Consider the following 21006-nt stretch of genomic DNA (forward strand, 5'->3'; position numbering starts at 1 on the left):
GACTTTACTATTATTATTTATGGACCGCTTTATTGATGCGTTGTTTGCTCAAAACTCCACTGACAAGCAAATCAAGCTGTGTTCCCCACAGTTTTATTATGCTGTTGTTGTTTTTTTGCCCAAGATGAACAGCCGAGTTATTTGCAGAGCGTCTATATTTGTTTGTGGGTGGTGTGAAAAAAGCCTGAATCATCAAAAGCCTTTATCCCGATGAGGACCGCGCGCATTGAAATTCATGAATTTGATCAGAGAATTTATCTTTCCCACTCTTGTCATTTTTCGGCTTGAAATGTTTCCAAATTGAACAGATTGTAGAGAGCGGGAGTTCAAACCACCCACACTTCTAACACATCAGAGAGTTAAAATACAGGGTTCGGGAATGATCTGCTCTTCAAAACGATTCGTCCAAAAATGGTCAGAAATGCGTGATACAGCAGATTCTCCTCAGACTTTACCCTAATGCCTGTTTGTGCTTTGCTTAACATGGTCATGATTTGAGTAAAATGACTGTTTTGTAACTTTTGGGTTTGGATTTTACCCACCTGACCTTTCCTAATTAGTTCATAAATGGCACATCTAAAACCTTGTTGCTTCGACCTTTGCTAAGATTATTTGTTAATTGGCTGACATTTTTAAGAAATGAAATCTTTGTTATTTTAATAGTTTATGTGGCCAGCCTTCTAACTAGTATTCATTTTCACATTTTTTATTTGTCTATCTACTAATTTCACCCCCAATTTATGTCAGTAGGAAAATCCTTAGACAAAACACTCAACATGAATGAAGTATAATGACTGACTGACCCCCAAAAGTGCCAACACAGTGCTGTCGGACATAATTAAAGCTTTAATTCAAAGTTTTTCTCCATGTTCAGTGCTTTGAGGGCCCTCTGCTGGCAGGTGTGTCGAACAAACCATGTTGGAAATAAAATACAAGCTCACATCTTTCACTAAGAGCATCCAAACAAATCAATGGCACCGTAATAAAGTTCAGTTTGAGCACAGGACTGTTCAGAGCGGGTACAGCGAAGATATAAGACCGTATTTCTCAACTAGTATGATGCTGGGACCCACCATTAGCCTAGGATGATGAGCCGCGACCCAAATAAGAATTAATTTGTTATATACAATGTAAAATGCTGTGATGAAAACAGCCCAATAACAGTCATTGTCATCACGTTCTCAAACTCGGCTAGAATATTAAAAGTCTCTTCTTTTTGGTACCTGGGTGTTCATATAGACAATGACTTGAGCTGGAACGCACGGGTGCGAAGGTTCACCGGCGTCTCAGAGTGTTCATTGTGTGCAGGAACATCATGGTAATCTTTTATAGAGCCGCCTTAGAGTCCATTCTGCGATATCACTTGTTGGTTTTGGAATCTTGGGGTGAAACCTATATCCCAGATCACCAGCTTTGTCAAAACAGCTGGGAAAATCGTAGGGAACATATACATATCACGTAGCATCCTCTCATTTACATATCAGATTTGGGGCCCTACAAAGGTTTTCCCTGATCATTATTCAGAAGTGAGTGGATTCACGTTCGTCTTATGGCTCAAAGTCCTTTCATCTGCTCAACATCAAGCGTATCATTCTGAATGTCGTCTCCACTTTTGGACACATGACCTTAGTTCATATATGCCAAGAGAGAAGACCTTTGTGACAGTTTTCTGTTTTGTGTAGACCGAGTCCAAAATTCAGCATTTTGACCATAGGTACCATGATGGAATTCTTAGCTGCTCCAACAGGTTTTTAATTATAGACTGTTTACGATGCTGGGAACCTGGGAAGAGGCTTTGTTTCCAGCTTGCACATGTGTTTTCCCTAGTGATGGGCGAGTGAAGCCTTGTAACACTTTGAGGCTTTCCTAGCAAAAAAGTGTCGTAGCTTTGAAGTCTCTGAGCTGCTTCATTCTGTTTGAACACTGACCTCTTGTGGACCTACTTTATTATCGCGACTTCTCATAAACAAGACTGAAGCACCGACACGATCATGTGGAAGAGAAATTTCAAACAGACATGAGGCAGTTTTATTATTACAGCCAGATATTGATGTTTGATCAAATCAATCATAAGCTGATAAATAAGAGTCATTTTCTTGTAACGTGGGTCTGTGGGCGGAGCTCCAGTAGGCGGGGCCTCAGTCACCTGCGGCTCTGCTGCTAAAGGCAGGACATCAATGCGTGATCTTTTTACTTCATTCAATCAGAGCTCATGTTGGCACGATTTGCTCTCATCTGATCAGCTCCACGCCTCTGTTCAAAAGCAGGACTTTGTAAAGAATAAGAAAATGTAAAATGTATTCTGGCTCACAGCCAGTTTCCCCACATGAACGCGGTTAAAAGACAAATGGGGGAAGTACAGCACATTTATTTGTCTATCACTAATGATTTACATCACTATATGGACGAGAAATCATCTGTGGTTTAGCGCCTCAGCTCAGTGAGACGCTCTGAGCCGATGACCCGCTTTAAGACTCGATACGCAACTCACAGAATGAAGCAGTTTTCGAGACAGGAACGTGACCAGATGTGACTGAAAGAGGCTCCGACGCAGTGTTTCGAAGCATCTGCTTCAGGAAGAGCGATCACTAGGCCATCACTAATTTTCACCCTTGTCTTAATAAAGGACCCCCTCAAAGATAGGTTTTTGTTGAGGGACCAGTGCCGCCCATTGCTCCCCAGTGGTGTTCCGTTGAAGCCTCACCTTGCCTCACTTTACCTCACCTTAACTTTATTATATGATTTTTAAGCTTTAAACCGTATAATAAAGTTAAGGTGAGGTAAGGTGAGTTGATTTTGCATGATCTCTCCCCTGCATTTAGAATATTATCCAATGTATTGGCGTAGAAAACTCTCAATATCACGCCGTTGAACTCACTGCCCTTAACTACGCCTTTGCAATAATTAAATATCCAACATTTGATTAAGTAAACCAACCTCCTCTTAATGTTTATGCAAAGTATTTCCAAACTGTCCGTGACCGCTGAAATCTCATGCTTAATTAATAACGTTTTTTTTTTTGTTCTTTTGCCCATTCTTTGCCCCGATGCATAATAAAGTGTTTACACAGGCCGCGGATCACAGCGATGCGGTTGGCCGTTCCTGGAGAAGAGAGCGAGTGCCAGTGTCGGGCGTGGGCGAGGGAGAGCACTTTGATGCGCAGTTCAAAGTGGAATGCCATTATTTATTCATGCCTTTGTTGTTCTTATTTCCGCGGCGAGCCTCCAATTCCTGCCGCTACTCGTTTCTTTTTTTCTCGCGAGCGGATCGGGGCAGGGGGAGGCTGGGAGCAAGGTGAGGTGTGGTAGATGCTTGTGCTCAGCCGGGGAATGTGTTTAATTTGCAAATCTGTCATACCTGCCTTAATTAATTAACGGAAGTTGGGAGATTATCTTTTAAAGAAGTGACATCGTGCACAATCTTCTGTTTCTAACTTTTTAGCGTGTTGTTCCCGTGTTGAAAACATGAAGCGTGTTGTTCCCTTGTTGTAGAATTTTGTCAAATTCCCACATTTCATATTGGCTTCTTCTGCTGAAGCTCCAGGCTGCATTTCCTCATTGTGGTGCCGCATAGAAGGAACACAAACTAAACCCAACCAACCCAACCCAACCAACCAACCAACCAACCGTCTATCCTAACAAACCAACCAAACCTAACCCACCCAACGCCACCAACCAACCAACAACCAGACCAAACCGACCAAAAGACCAAACCAACCAACCCAACCAAACTAACCCAACCAACAAACAACCAAACCGACCAACCAACCCAACCCAACCAAAAGACCACACCAACCAACCTAACCAAACTAACCCAACCAACCAAACCAAACCAACCAACCGACTCACCAACCAACCCAACCAAAAGACCAAACCAACCAACCCAACCAAAAGACCACACCAACCAACCTAACCAAACTAACCCAACCAACGCACCAACCAAACCAAACCAAACCAAACCAATCCTATCCCACCCAACGCCACCAACCAACCAACAACCAAACCAACCAACCGACTCACCAACCAACCCAACCAAAAGACCAAACCAACCAGCCTAACCAACCTAACCAAACCAACCCAACCAACCAACCAACCAACCCACCAACCCAACCAAAAGACCAAACCAACCAGCCTAACCAACCAAACCAAAACAAACCACCAACCTATCTAGCCAAACCACCAACCAACACAATCAACACAACCGAACCAACACAACCAACCAACTAACCCAACTCACCCAACGCCACCAACCCAACCAACCAACCAACCAACCGCCCAACCAACCAAACCAACCTAACCAACCCACCCAATGCCCCCAACCAACCAACCAACCCAACCAACCAGCCGCCCAACCAACCTAACCTAACCTAACTCACCCAACGCCACCAACCAAACCAACCTAACCAACCCACCCAATGCCACCAACCAACCAACTGAACCAACCAACCAACCAACCGCCCAACTAACCAGCCAACCTAACCTAACCCAACTCACCCAACGCCACCAACCAACCAACCTAACCTAACCCAACTCACCCAACGCCACCAACCAACCAACTCAACCAACCAACCAACCAACCAACCAACCAACTAACCAGCCAACCTAACCTAACCCAACTCACCCAATGCCACCAACCAACTCAACCACGCCAACGCCAACAATCCAACCAAACTGCAGGCCAGCTTTTAATGGTTTTATTTTGTTGACATATTAGTTACAAAGATTTGTTCCAAGGAGATTTTGGATCTTGTTGCATTTTTGAATAAGCTTTAACTGAATAATTTGGCCTCTTTTGTTTTGTTTTTGCAGTTCAAAGCTCAATAAATCAGACTGGGAATTAGATATTTTGGAAAATCCCTTCAAAATATTAAGTCCAAGACTGGAAAGTGTGTGTAGTCTGTGGGGGCTACCGAAGTGGAGATGTTGGAAGAGTGGAATGAAAATCTTGAGTAAACAGCTTAAACTTTGTAACATCTGCACAAGCACATGTTGATTTCTCCCGTCTTTAAAAAGCTGGGTGATTTTTATACATTTTTTACTCCACTGCATGAAAAATCTATATGTCCACAAGCCGTGTCTCGTCTTGAAAGGAAAACCAGATAAAGCAACCAAAGTGATGAGCCGAGTTAATAAAAGGAGAAATGGAAAGACCAAACCAATGTGGTGAAGCGCAGTGAAAATGCTAAACCTGCAGAGTTCCAGCTCCGTTTCCCGTCAGTGGCATCAGCTTGTCCCGTCTCCGTGGCACATCTGCCCACAGCCGAGTGACCCAGGCCGTGCCCTAATTACCCATTCCCCTGCAACTGTCCCCTCAACGCCCCCCACCGCGGGGACACTGACTCACAACGGGGGTTTCAGGTTATTGCATGTGCCGGCGCCTGCCCACAGTCCACCCCATGAAAGGGAGCAGAGATGAGGGGGGGAGGGGTCAATGCTCGGGGCAGGGGTAGCGCCAATATATTATTAATAGACAAAAGTACTTTGTTTTCTTGGATATCTTTGTAACTATTTCATAAACATTACCTATCTGTATTTGATTGATTGGTTTAGGTTGACTTTTTCACAATTACACAGATTTACAGATTTCCTTTATGGAGTCTATACTATTTGTGTGAAAGAATAAACAAATAAATGAAATTACTGCCAAGAATGAATGAATTTCTTCATAGTTTTCACAGCATTTATAAGCAATGAAAGAGAGTTCTTCAAAACTTTCCTCCAACTTGCTGCTACTTCGTGATAATGAATAAACTGGCCTTATAATTTGATGCACAGCTCATAGTTTATTCACAAATGTCTGCTTTTAAAAATATACAGCAGAACAAAACCATACACTTTATATTGAAAGATCTTTTGTGCTAGTTCTTCCCCATTTACATTCGTTACTCCATTCGAGAGGGCATCTGCGATGGCTTCTCAATCTCCTATAATACAGAGCATGTTCCTTAAAAGAACGTAAAGGCGGGAAACTCCGCACCCATGAGGGATGTTGAGCAGCATCAAGTCTCCACAAGTCTCAGCCTTAAACCTTTTTTAATTATACAGAACAAAAAACAGCATAGTTAAAAAGATGATACCTTGCCCAGAGTTGTCACATGGGTCACACCAATTGAATGAAACTCTTTGGAGCCAGGCTTTTAAGCTGTGGTTGGGAGAGTCTCCATTGGAATCTGTTTTAAAAAGAGTATTTTGTAGTCGCCCCTGGCCACTAGAGGTTGGTATTGCAGGAATGTCAGCTTCCGGCTATGAGGACCAAAGAGAAGCACTTTCCTCGCCCATTGGACAAGACACATTTTATTCCATCAACATTAGGGCCTTTAACTGTAGCATAGGGCTGGGCGATAAATGGAATTAATTCAATTAATTTATGCTTTTAAAAACAAGCGATTTGGAAAATGGCTAAATTGTAAAATCGAGTCTGCCGCTACATGTTCCCCCAACGTACGGCCATTTTTTCAGCGTTTTAGACACTTAGACTTTTTGACGATCAGCTGCTTCACAAAGGCCGCGTGTTGTGTTTTCTTTCCCACACACTTTCCTCCGGTCTGCTCCTGGGCCTTTCTCTTACTCTGCTCTGAGCGGACCATTTAACTCCGCCCCATTTCCCTTGAGTCTCCATGGAGATGGTTGTTAATCACAGCGGATGGAAAGAAGACGACAAAACTAAAACACTTTTGAAAACTCCATGGCTTATTAAGAGGTTTTACTTTTGAGAGCAGACAAGGAATATCTGAAACAGATTTTTTGTATTTATTTTTTTTATAAATGGTTATGTTTTCTTAATGGGCCTAATTGTAGCTATATTATGAAACATTAATTAGCAGGACTCTGAGCAGTTTTCTTCATTCAGAAGACTTTTTAGGGGGGGAGGCACATCGTCCAGCCCTACTGTTGCATTTTTGATAGCAGAGAAATCTGTTTGTATTGTTCTTTGGGGACGGCACTAATCAAAGGCATCATCGGTTATGGGTTTTATTCTGGCTCCAAGTGAGATCTTCCTGTGCAAAAGGTTAATTTAATTTCTGTGTGGTTTTTAGGAGGCTCTTCAGAAGATCCGTCAGAAGAACACCATGAGGCGGGAGGTGACTGTAGAGCTGAGCAGCCAGGGATTCTGGAAGACGGGCATCCGCTCCGACGTCTGCCAGGTAACTGTCCATACAATATCTAGACATACAACACACCAGACCTGGATTACCTACAGTGAGTTCTCTTCCCAGTCCAATTGTTCAGTGGGTATTGTGAGAGCAAGCCAACAATCTCCAATCAACTTCCTCCTTTGTTGATGGTTAGAAAACAGGAGAGATCACTTCCCTCGGCTTTATCATGGTGAATAAGTTTAAGCGTGACTTTCTACTCATAAAATCCAAGTCACGGGTTTCTTACGGAGGTGAAACTTGTTCATATGTGCTGTAAATGCTGCCGCTTTGTCATGCACTTGGCTAAAATCGCCCTCGCTCTTGTCAGAACCTTCAACGCTGTCAAATGCAACTCACAGTAACTTCCATTCCCTCTTAATTGCTCGCGGCGGCCCCCTCCTCCTGTAATTAGACGTCGCCTCCTCTGTCCGCTCTGATTATGTTTGCGTTCATTTTCCCTTCAATCCTCCCTTTTTTCCCCCCACTGATATTTTCTATTAGCCCCGTCCATTGCATCATCTTTGATACCCTGACACTCATTAGCGCGGCTCTATACGGGTTGTCAAGCGCTGATAGCCAGGACCGAATGCATCCGCGCGGTCACACTCGGCTGGTGATTTTTCTCATCTTTCCTCTCGTTGCGTCACTCCGATCCCTTCATTCCGGTGTCAAAAAACGGCGTGTAGGGGAAAGTGGACTCCCGCAGAGCAGAAGGCGGGCCCGTACTCCGCCATTAGACAAAACCGCCGCTCCCCCAGTAGTTGATATACAGCATCGGAGCATTCACAAGAGAGGGTTTTTTTTAATAAAAGAATGCAGCGGATTGTGGAACTAGTTCGGCTTTCCAACATGTGTATTTGATGAGATATTTGAAGCGTGTCTTCGAATTCATTGCCGTCCCGCTTTGCCCGTTCATATGAGAAATACATGGATTTGCCAATGCAAAAATAGGCACGTTTCTGCGACAAATGCGGGAGTTGAAAAATGTATTTGGTAGGGGCATACTACTTATGACTTACCATTGGGGCGGTTTCGCATTTTGAAAAAAGTATAATAATCCTGACTTTCTTTTAGAGTTTAGGTTCTTTGCCCACGTATAAATGGCCTTGATTTTCCCAGTGTGGTCCAGGGCCCGATATTTTTCGAAGCCACAAATCAATGCATGTTTGCATCAATGTTAAGCAAGTAAGTCTACAAATCTCTTCAATCTCCAAACGGCATCAAAATGAAAAAAAAAAATTAAAAAAAAATACACTGCTGGATTGAAGCATCCCGGGTGATGTCCATACTATATTATATTAAATATATATATAATTATTTTTAGAATGTAATGGGAAGGTCAGAAAAGTTGAAAATGATTCAGAGCTGGTCAGAGGCCTTCATAGACTCTGGATGGACTGATAGATGGGCCCATGGCTGGATCAGTAATGGGCATACAGCTCCACTCCGACTTTAGGAGGTAGAAGACATGTTTGTTGGACCATTTCAAGTTGAAGATGGACTGAAACTCAAAGTCCCAAACCTACTACCCGTTTTCAGAGGGTGCTTCTTCAAGTAGACGTATTGCAGCGGATACCGGACCTGCTTTTTCAGCTATAAGGTCCCGGATTTGACCCCTGGCTGGACGGGCCCTTTCTGTGGAGTTTGCATGTTCTCCCTGTGTCTCTGAAGGTTTCTTATGGGAACGCCACTTTCCCCTACCACGAACAACTTCTACAAAGGGTAGATGTGAGAGTAAGTCGTTGGTGTTGATCAGAAAGACTGATGACACAGATTGGCAGCCTTGCTTCCATCTGTCTACCAGCCGTGGCTACTAAGATATCTTACCACCAATACAGTACAGTGGGGGGAAAAAATATGAGAACGCTTTTGAATTTCTCACATTTCTGCCTAAATTGGTCATAAAATGTGGTCTGACCTCCATCAAAATCATCAGAATGATTCAACATTGTCTGCTTAAACGAATACCACCAAAACATATACATTGAATCATATTTTTATTGTAGAACAGGAAAAATCTCCCGCACACTGTATACTTGCAACACCAGTGTTCCTTTATGAATGCAACGTTTCGGCCAGTGGCCTTCGTCAGGCAAAATGTTTTTATGAATGAGAAGCCATCGTGAAATAGGGTGTGGCCTGCTGCATCACAGGATGCTGTCATAACGGCCTATGGCAAAACATCGGCAGCATATGTACAACATACATCCAAACACAGAAAACAAAGCCAGGATATAGTGAATAAAGCAGTCAAAAAATATACATATGTGCATGTATACAGTAAAAGCGTTTTAGTGGTACATGCAATAGGGGAAATGGATATATAAGACAGATAGAGAAGATCTGCCTATGCAAATCAATTTGTACACCAAGGAAGTTAACGCAGCCTGTCAGCATAACATGACATTGGAATCATTATAGAAAAACATTCTTTAATCATGTTTGTAATGGCCATAACATGTAAACATTGTGGTGAAAAGTAAGTGAACCCCCGAAATCTCGCTAAACTGCAGCAGATTTGTAAAGACTAATGGTCCAAGACTCAGCCTGATTGAGCGTTTTATCTGCAACTACAGAAAAGCAGTTATTGCTACAAAAGAAGGATCAAGTGTTCACTTACTTAATCCATGCTGTTGTGAATGTCTCAGGTTTTTCTGCAAAATATTTTGATAAACTTGTGAATTAATCTTTCTATTGATAATATCATGTTGTCCAGGCCTTGAGGCAACAAAACAGCCCCACACCATGATTCTCCTGCTCCAGACTTCACAGTGAGGACAGAGTTTTGATGTTGCTGTGCTGTTCCATATTTCCTCCACACATTACTCTGTTCCTTGTGTTTCTAAATTCAGAAGCCCATGAAACTTTAGAAAATCTGTCATTAGATCATTCTTGTCTCGACTTTTCTCACATTGTCCCCGAATGCCTTGCACTTCAGGTCAGTCTTAGCGGCTGAAAATGTGCAGAAAAACAACTGCAAGGTCGAAAAGCTCACTTGCATAATAACTGTGTCCGGGTGGATATTCTTCCTCTCGGTGCAATGTTTACATGATCAGAGGAGACAGATACTCACATTTTATTTGTGTTGCTGTATAATATAAATATCTATCAAGTCCCCAGCCAACGTTTCAACATTTCTGATCACGGCTTCTTCCTTTTTTATTTACATTTTGTGTTCCCAAACTTTCTGATCTTGTACTTTCCGCCAATGCTGTATTTTTGTCCATGCCAATAATATTTCCACGGTGTTATCACAAAAAATAATTGGCACTGCTGGTCTCTGAGTGCCGCCGCCTAAAGCCCTATACTCTCCCACTTTGAGAGAAATGACAGGAAGTTACAGCCTCGTAAGCCGGACCTCTTACAGCAGGGTCTAGCGAAGAAGGCGCACCATCTCCAGTAATTGCAGTCCAATTATATTTGCTTCAAGCTGCACTGCTGCCACTAATTGGTTCGTGAATAATTTCGAGATGGAAACGGCGGCTTTGCACAACGTGTGACAGGAGCGATCGCACGTTGGTGGAGTTGAGAAGTCCCACTGTTGTCTTTACTGATAAGACGTGTGGCGTTACCAAAGAGGCCAACGCCAGAACAACTAATTTACTGTAATATGCAGTATACGTGTCATTCTCTAATTACCAATCTGAGCCTATCTGTGAGTAATGTTTGCAGGGGAATGGTTGCTTGAAACTTTGATTTTGACCAGTTCATGTGATACTTGTGGAAGAGCAGCCGCGTTATTTTCACCCCCAACTACCAATTACTCACTAAGGTTATTTGGTGGGGTCTTCACTGTTGTGGGCCCCAAGTGGAAAGGAAAATCTTATATGTGTGACGTTTTGCACATGACACAAGTCTACCAAAAGTTTCACAATTTTTCATTCACTCCATACTCTGTGATGGTAAGATATATAAGAAAAAATCTTATTGAAAGTAATAATGAAGAGGGTTAGAAATGTCCAAAAACGAAGTAATGTTACTCAATGTATCGGAGTGACTTTGGCTCAGATGGTAGAGCGGATTTGTTAAAACAAGTAAAAATTGGATACAATCAGCCTTAACTTCCAGATTTCTAGATTCTAGAATGGCTGTCAAGAACCGAGGTCAAACCAAACATCAAGATTTCTGATGCTCGACTGAAACGAGGAGCCTAGAGAACCAAGGTGGTTCAAGCTAATGGATTTTTTGAGCAATTATCAAAGTTTCAAAGCTAAAGTTAGCGCTCGGGCTTCACAGCAAGAAGATCCCGAGTTCGATTCGTAGGTTTCCTCCGGGTACTCCGGGTTCCCTTACCACTAAAAACATCTGCAATAGGCCAGGATACAGTCACGACAGGGCTTCTGTGGGTTCCCCCAGGGGAGGCTGAACCTACATATGTGGCTTTCCACCCCGGAGTAGGCAAGGCAAGTTAATTTGTAGAGCACAATTCATACAAGGCAATTCAAAGTGCTTCACAGTTGCATAAAATTACAAGAAAACACATAAAATCAACATAAAACAGTATGGAGTGAATGTAATAATCGTCCCATGTAAAGCGCTTTATTTCATTTCATTTTATTTCGTTTATTTATCAGGACAATGTACAGTTACATTATGCTTGCTCAGTGCAAATAATCATAACACAGGCTATGGCGCATCATTCCTTTTAATGTTCATAAATTAGACTACAATTACCACACGCGATCATCATTTATACAGTCACACAACAAGGCAATGCTTGAGCAGTAATTTGTCTTTACGTATGATTTTAAGCTATACAGTGAATCTAATTGAATGAATGCTCACATCTCTGGATACTCATGAACCATTCACTCCTTTAGTGAAAGCTCTGCGATCATCGAAGCTCAATATTTCAGGAGGGGCTCGTTCCACGTCTTTATGGGGACACTACACTGCCCCTGGAGGTTGTTCTAGTTACCCTCGTCGCCGTTTTTGCCGCCTGATGAGCAAATTCTTTGAGTGGAGGTGGGGCCAGGTTCTGGACAACCTTGAAGACCAGTTAAATATGTGAAAGAGAAATAAAGGTATTGAAGTGAAGCATTTTATATTTGCTCAGGATGTGACAGTGTTGGTATTTTTTTTTTTTTCCTTTATCTAAGATATTGAGAGCATGTTTGTAAAGAGATTCGTTATGACCATGTCTGTCAAGGTACTATACAAATAAAGTCCTTTCATTTCCAGTCTTTTGAGAATTTAGCTGAAGGCAGTTTTCAGTAAACCAGGACTTTTGACTTGAAATACAATCCTTTTACTCTGAAAGTTTTTTCATTCATTAAAATTGCTTCACTCATTTATATATTCAAAAGGAGAGATTGAATTAGTGTATTCAGTTCAATTTCTCGACCATGCTGCCATTTCGTCCTTGGGCAAACTTGAATGCATCTTTGACAGGTTTTATTGTATTCAGCTATTTCTTTTTTAATTCCAAATTCAAAGAAGACCAGCACATCCCCTTTGATCCTGACAGTACAGTGTGTGTGTCAGAGTTAACTGTAAGTTCGACATTTCCCTGCGCTTTAATCAGCTTGTTTCAGCTGTAACCCGGGCCTCTCTCCCCTCCCTCTCTCTGGTCGCGCTCAGGTCAGAGTGGAGACACAGGTTTGGCTGTTGTTAATTGGCTCCTGGTCTTGTCCTGGGGAGAGCTTGTGTCACTGCGGCCCCTGTAATGGCCCCGGGGCGAATGGCAGCTCCCAGTGTTGTAGCCGCCGGGGCCTGGCTACATCACCCCTTCATTTGTACAGCGCGGCTAATTAAAACATGCAGCTCTCTCTCCGCCCTCCGATGAACCAGGGTTAATATGTAACAACAGCCTTTGCTGCTGTATCAACCCTGTAATGAGTCGGATAACAAGAGAAACCGAAGGGGAATCTTGTTCTGTCAGTCATCGTGTAGATTCTCACGAATGTTTATGTTTCTATTAGTGCTCAGTTTTATTAAAAATGGAAAAACGGACAAGAAGATTGTTCCATCATGGGCATGCAATCAAATCTGAGTTAATAAAGCAATCAAAGTGGACATATCCTGCATAATTGAAGCTTAAGAATTTCTCTTGGGCACCATAGCATTGATTTTTCCCTTAATAATTTGAAATAATGTGAGGGAGAGGCTTTGAATCTGAGGCACAAGAGTCAGGGCTGGACAGGAGTCTGCCTGGAGCTCCGATGATCCACTTTTGTTTCTCGGGCGGCTGATCTGATACATAATGCGATATAGTAAGTAATGTGTTAACTTTAAAGAGACAAGACGGGTTTAGAAGTGTTAAATAATGTGTATTTTCCTCCCCCTACTTGCTCCAGCAATGTCCTAAAGTGTAGAATGAACCCAGACCTGTTCACCACAACTGCAGCGATAATCCTGCACTGTCACTCAAAAAGGTGTTACTTCGGGTCCGAAGTGCCGTCATGCACGAGCTAAATATAGAAACAGCAGTTACGCGTAAGACCTGAGGTGGCAGTAGCGACACTTTCCATCTAGTCCCTTTAAAATGTGTAGAAAGTCATGTGTCCAAAGTTTCTAAATGCCACTGATACTTGATACTTGGTATTGCAGCACAAAGTATTGCGTTGCGATCCAATATTTTGTCCCAGCCCTTGTGGTTAGCGACATGGCTCCGTCCGTCCGTCCGTCCATCCATCCATCCATCCATCCATCCATCCCCACATCCCCACATCCCCACATCCCCACATCCCCACTTCCCCACTTCCACTTTTCTGTTGGCGGGCACCAGACCTCATGGTTCTAACCGGGTCTGTTGGTCTTTCATAAGGGGCTTCTGACCCATCATCTAGGACCTGTTTGCCATGGGAGACCCTATCAGGGGCACAAAACACCTGACAACAGAGATCCCAGGATCTTTTGGGCGCTCAAACCCCTCTCACCACATTAAGGTGGCGGTTCCAGGAGGGGAACATGGTGCCATGATGAATGCAATTTGGGCTTTGAAGTAGCCAGTCTACACACTTTCTTTATGAAGAGAAACACACAGCCCATCCAACATGGTGGCTTACTGTCCGTAAAAACATATATTTAGTAAGAAATATCATAGTGGAAATTGGGTAGTGACTGGCTGCAGAGCCCCTGACGCTCCTGCTTTTAAACGGAAAGCAGGCGAGTATTGCTGGCCAGGCTACTTTAAACATGTGGAGGGTTGGTCACTGTTTTCTATGACGGAATATAACCCAGGGAGCACAGATTGAAGCGTTGCAGTAGAAGAAGAAGAAAGATATAACATGGTTTAAAGCTTGGTATGTTTCCTTTAAATTGTTTTTAAAGGGGCTACATGCAAGTTGTCCATTTTATACTCACTACTAACACCCCAGGTCATATGTGTAACTGCAGCTTCTATATTAAACTTGTGCATGACGGCACTTCAGACCAGAAGTAAAACATTTTGAGTGACAGTGCAGGATTTTGGAGGCAGTTGTGGTGAACAGGTCATTGGGACACGGCTGGCACATGTAGGGGGAGGAAAATACATAATTTAAACATTTTTAAACTCTATGTAGTCCCTTTAAATCGACATTTTTGGCAAACTTTGAAAAAATAAACAGTTTTGTGTGAAATGCCCCTTTTTAAGTCTATGGTTTTGTCATATAGCCCAGCCCTCGACCAGCTCTATTACCAAGATAGAATAGATGAACATGAGGAAGCCTTTCAAAACACCCTCAACTCCAACAACCCAGTCCAGTTGACGACTTTGAACGCCTTTCCTACAACAGAAAAGAGTGTTGTGCAAAGCGTCCGTATTGAACCAAGCCTTGCCGACCACTACCTGCCCCTTGTCATGTCACATCTTTTTTTTCTGATTTGCACGGCTCATCCATCATCCGTTCCTTCCTCCTCCTTCCTTCCTTCTCTCTCTCTCTCTCTCTCTCTCCATCCTTTTCTCATATTTTTATCTTTTCTATCTCCCGTACGTCTTCCAGCTCCAGCCTGTCAGTGTTTGTCCGCGCGCCCGAGTGTCAACATGTCCAAATGGGGTTCGATTGGGCCCCGGCTGTCCGAAAAGAAAAAAAAAGAAACGTGCATTTCCAGCCTCCTCAGCCTTCGCGTCATTGGCTTTTTGATTATTTCATCTCTGTGTTGTCGAGCACCACTTAATAAATAATGAGACTTTGATGGATTTTCCCCCTCTTTCAGCCGTTTTCCCGCGCCCCCCCCCATCACGGTTTCTGTCGGAACGTGTCCTCTCGGCTGCTGTCAGATATCAGACGTGTTCCTATACTCTGCACTTGTCTTTCCCATGTCCAATTTTCCCTTCACTAATGTCATCTGCTCCACTGCCCTCGGCTCCAGCCCTGTAGATCGAGGTTATTCCTTCAGTTTGGTCTTTTCTATGATCTTTTATACATTTTTATTTAGTTTGAGATGTACATTATATCATCATTTGACTCAACAATGCTAAGAGAGCGTGCCCAAGTAACAAAACCATAATAATAGTTCTTCTTCCGATAATTTCCATCTTTGTAACAGTCAACTTTCTTAATAACTTAATCGACTAGCCTAATGGTTCACCAGTAATGATTGGTATTATACAGCATACGGAAATATTCCATGTCACCACACAGATACTCGCACCATTATATAGCCCCCAGTAAACCTATTGTTTTAAGTTCGACAGAGAATTCAAAAATATAAGAGGGAGGTATGAGACCTTGCTCCTCTCATTTGGGCAATACGAAACAATGTATGGGAAAACTGTGCAAATCAAACTTGAAAACTTGAGTAATAGATTATTGACATAAATATGAGGAAAAATATATAATTGAATTGAATGATTTCTCATCAAAATCAGGCCAAGGCTATGTGTAGAGATGGCAAAAAAGGCCTATATTTTCTGTGAACCAGTCATGATAGAGCCTTGTGAAGAGAAAGAAACTTTGAATTTGCAAGCTGACTATTGGCCTGACCAATCAGAGTGGTGACAAGCCCCTCTCCCCTTTCCCCCCAAACCGGTCTAGTTTGCTCCAGACCCCATGGTCTGCTCCAGACCCCATGGCTGAAGTGGTCTGGGACTGGAGGTTTGGACCCCCGTTTTGGAGCGGAGCAGTTCACTTTTGGCTGTGGAAACACCTTCAAACCGCTCCGTTCCGGTCTGGTCCTGTCGAAATGGGGCTATGTTGATACACATTGATAACCTGAATGGTACAATGCTTTCCTTCATGTACAATATACAGTGAAATGTCAATGATGTCCGTCAATATGACCTTGTTTTATGGTTATAAGAAGAATTGAATGTAATTCATAGGAAGTGCACGCTTGTTACTGTGTGTATACTTGCGTATGGAAACAAAAAATAATTCTTAATGGTCTTGCTGTTGAACAAAAAAAAAGCCTAAAAGTTCCTACTGAATATGTATAGCACGCGGGTGATTAATAATGATGAATGAGGGGTAGGCGCACATGAGCTCGGCTTTAGCCTTCTCCTTTTGAGACTTATTGTGTTGAAATGTTTAACTACTGTAACAGCTCAAATAAACAGCTCAATCAATCCAATCAGTGAATGAATGCTATTTTCTAGCTTGTACTTGCTATTCAGCTCCTGCATTGTTAAATTCCCACCTTAGCGCATAAGTATATATTAAATCGCAATACAGTCAAGAGTCTTCATCAGAGCATGATCCCCTTTTAGATAAGCAATCATGTGTCCACTGAGCTTTTAAACTGTTTGTTGTCCTTGTCTTCCCCTCAGCACGCCATGATGCTGCCGGTCCTCACCCACCACATCCGATACCACCAGTGTCTCATGCACCTGGACAAACTCATCGGCTACGTCTTCAAGGAACGCTGCCTCCTACAGGTCAGTCCCCGTCATGAGGATGTGTTTTGCAGAGTTACTGTGATTACTTACGATATCGTGTTAAGGTGCGGTATCAGTGTGTTGTTGTTATTTTGCAAAGGCGATTTGGTTTTGTACCACATTTCATAATCGCACAACAAAGTATGTGAGCACATAACATTACCTTATTGTAGTTCTTTGAATGAAGCAGTTAGCAAGCTCAAGATTATAAGGTCAAATAATAGTCAGAAATGTGGTGTGCTGAGCTTAAAGAAATTGAAACTGACAAGTTAGTGCAATGAGTCAGGTATAAGCTAATGTAATGAGTTTGCTGAACTTTAAAGTTTTAAAAATTCAAATACTCAAAAAAAAAAACAGAAGAAGAAAAAAAAGTAATATATGAAAAGTTTCCTAAACCTGCATGAACCTGCATCTTTTAGGCTGAATATAATATATGTAAACATTTTAAAACATTAACTCAAAAATGTTTTTTGCTCCACAAAACAACGTGAGTTTAGTGAACTTGTTTGGGTTTACAGTAGGGGTGGGACGATCCACTTTTGTCACGATCCGATACGTATCACATACTCAGTGGCCGATACGATACGTATTGCGATATAGTAAATAATTATGATTTACCTTAAAATGTGTAGAAAGTCATGTGTCTAAAGTTACAAACCAAATGCCATTTGACATTTACTGAAGTGTTTATTTTTTGTATTTATTTATTTAGTTTTAAGTGGGACAATGTACATTAAAGGTATACAGGAGTATTTTCCCGAATTTTAGGAAAGAACCGTCCTCTCCACTTTAAAAAAAAAATGCGCATGCGCAACGCTCTACCTGCCTCCGAGGAGGAAGAATCTCCCAAAAACACTCTGGTCTTGTTTTTCTCTTCTGAAGCCTTTCTCTTCTTCTCATACACTTCGAAGACACTTTTTCTCTTGACCCTCTGCCATTTTCAAATGACTCGGTGCGTTCTGCGAGTAGCAATGAATGGCTAACAGCGTAACTCACATAGGCCTACAAAGTGCGCATGCGCAGAAATTAACAAGGGGCGAGCACGCACAACGGCCTTACGTAGGCAAATCACCAGAATGATTGACAATTAGGAGGACCAATCGTCTTGATGATCCACCCGGAAATAGAACATCCTCCGCTATACCTTTAATGAACATTAGGACAATGTAAATGTACCCGAAAGAGCCAAAAGGCTAGTTTTCACCGGTAGTCCCCCTGCCAGATCTCAGAAGGCAAGTTAAGATTGAAAAGTGCATTAACACAAAATGTAATAAAGTGCTGTGTACTGGAAAACAAAGGAGTGCTGGTTAAAATGCCTCCCAACACAAGCATTGAAAGTATTGCGATACATGATAAAATATTGATGCTTGGTATTGCAGCACAAAGTATGAAGGATCCAAGTCCGATCCGATATTTTTTCTCAGCCCTAGTTTACAGTGTGGCTTTTCTTAAACACAATTTGGTGCTTCTACAGTGAAACATCTCACCAAAAATGGGATTAATCTGCTCCAATACCTGTTTTGTGGCGCCTTCTGCCAAACAATCCAGTGAAAAGACGCTAAAACATTATTATGACGACTTCCCGGCGTATAATTATGACATATGATATAGTTAAGAAGATACTATACTGTATATATGGAGGTAAAGTCAGGTCCCAAAAGTTTCTGTACATCAAATCAGTGCAGTGTCCACTCGTCCTGCACTTGGACAGCTCCCTCAGAAAATAAGCAACAAACAGAAGAAAGCCTGGTCTCTGCCTCCCACCGGCTCCTCTCACATCTCACACATGCCCGCGGTGAGTGTAGGTGACAGTGTTTTTGGACAAAACAACCTCCACCGCTCTCTCCTCTGTCAGCTCCGGCCCCCTCTCCTCCGCCTCTCCGCGGCGTATTGAAGACCTGTCATAAGTGAAACATTAGGAATCGATGCCTGTGTTTGCGGGGGGTATAGTTAAAAAGGACGGGAAGTGCGCGCGGAGATCGTCCCGAGGCCGCCGGGTGTTGTTTATGTGCGGAGATTTGCACATATCGATCGGTGATTGGCCTCTTCGGCGTGGCTAATGACGCGCTGTCGGAGGTGAGGTTAAAGAGGAGACGTGGCCCGACGCTGGGGGTGACTGTGGGACGAGAGGCAGGCCGGGGCAGAAAATATAATACCTATATATTTGAGATATAATCAGGGCAAGCGTTAGTCTTTAAATGAATTGTGCCAAAATCAAAGCCTTTAAGGGACTATACAGAGTTTAAAAATGTTAGAAGCTGCAGTTACTCTTTTGACCTGAGGTGGAAATAGTGAGTATAAAATGCCCAACTTGCATCTAGTCCCCTTAAGTGTCATTAAAAAGCATTAACATTGCTGTATAAGTTAATTGAAAATGCCAAAATGATGGTCTAAAACTCAACTGCAGTTTTGGCTGAAATTTACCAAAATTTTTTGTCCAATTCTCTTTCCTCTGTTTGAAATCTTTGCAAATCCTGAGAAATTCTTAAATATGCACAGATATTTACTTCTACCTTTGGGGCATTAAATTCTAGTATTTGGGCATTTTACTTGATCCTGCCAGTGTAAACCCTGATAATTGACGTCAGATTAAAAATAAATATTGAAAGCTTTTTCTTAAATAGCTGGTGACGACGACACTAGGGGCCGCCACTGCTCTAGTACCGCCATATAGCCGCTAGTTTCCCATTGGAATGCATTGCACTTTAGACGCGTTAAAAACAGCTTCAGAGCCTGGTTTCTAATTTTCTTGAACTTTCTACAGCTAGATATTCCTCCTGTGATGACGCTAGGTTAGTTACAGGTGTTATATTAGTTACGTTAGTATCTCGTACTAATGAGGGTCGGCCTGTTAGCATTGGAGCTGCACAAACTACAAGGGCGGAGTCTACAGTGAAGATCCGGACCTGATGCCCTTTTTAGGAACATGCTTCGTCAGAGCTGGGGAGGAGGAGTCTGTAAATCCACCATGATTTCCCCCTCGAACGTGGTCATTGAGGCAAACGGGGAGGAGTGAGGAGGAGTTGTCTATTATTTTTTACGGTCTATGGGTTACACACACGCACACACACAGAGGGACGGCAAGAATGGGATATTAGCTTTTAACCACTTTTGCATGGTGGTTTTCTTTGTTTATGCCATGCTAAGGAAAGCTATATTAACTTACCGTCAAATGAATTACATAAAAACAATATATTTTTAGGCTCAATGATTATCATCAGTACATTTATTTATGTTATTCCTTAATATGTATCCTCTTTTTGTAGTACTTAAACAATACGTACTTTTAGAACAAGATATTGCTGAGATTTCCTTTAATCAAGTTGGTTTTGGTGGCATCAAGTGGTTCTCAATAATATCATTTATCGTGATAGTTTCCTGCCTCAACAACATCGAGCTTCAAATTTTGTCACGATAATTGCTATACCATATTTTTTAAGACTTTTAACTGAAGTGGATTAGGTTACATTATATTTCATGTTTATTGCAGCTTGTGTGGTGTTTCAGGATATGATATGATACTCTGTGCATAACTTCAAATCATAACAACGCCGCCCAAGAAGTGACTTCCTGTTTCGATCCGGCACGCCAAAATAAAAGCACACAGCTCGTCTCGTTGATTAGTTCAGCAGGTACTTGCACCATTACAAGAATATAATTTAATACACACATTTTAAGTCATTTGTCTGTTAATAGTTAGACAGAAAGAAAGTTGAACTAATGAGTAAGATGGTGCTTTTATTTTGGCGTGCTGGATCAAAACAGGAAGTCAATATATGGACCTTCAAATTAGCTATCATGGCAGACCTAATTACGTTAAAGCCTTCTCATGCCTTACCTTGTTTTCTTTATATCACACCCCCCCCCCACACCCACGCCTAAATGATAATGAGTTTTGAAGCGAGCGGACAGCCTCCTCCTCGCCTGTCCGTCCGCTGCGTTGTTATTCGCTGTCCCCGGTGTTGTGACCGCGACACAGATCTCGCCGCCGCGTCCCGTTGTTTGTGTGTTTTCCGAAGCCTCCGCCTGTCAGCAGCGCTCGCCGCGGGGACTTGAAAATGCCCCCACATCA

At 42.4% G+C, this 21006-nt stretch overlaps 1 protein-coding gene across 1 annotated transcript in view; it reads left to right on the forward strand.

Annotated features, from left to right (window-relative positions):
* Positions 1 to 21006, forward strand: part of drosha (drosha ribonuclease III) — a 256825-nt gene that overhangs the window by 54305 nt on the left and 181514 nt on the right. Inside the window, exons 16-17 of the mRNA XM_079576148.1 lie at positions 7037 to 7144; positions 16827 to 16934. Coding sequence (XP_079432274.1) covers positions 7037 to 7144; positions 16827 to 16934 — 216 coding nt within the window. The remainder of the gene's footprint in view (positions 1 to 7036; positions 7145 to 16826; positions 16935 to 21006) is intronic.

This window comes from Gobius niger (genome assembly GCF_951799975.1).
Source record: "Gobius niger genome assembly, chromosome: 18".
In the NCBI taxonomy this organism is placed as follows: Eukaryota; Metazoa; Chordata; class Actinopteri; order Gobiiformes; family Gobiidae; genus Gobius; species Gobius niger.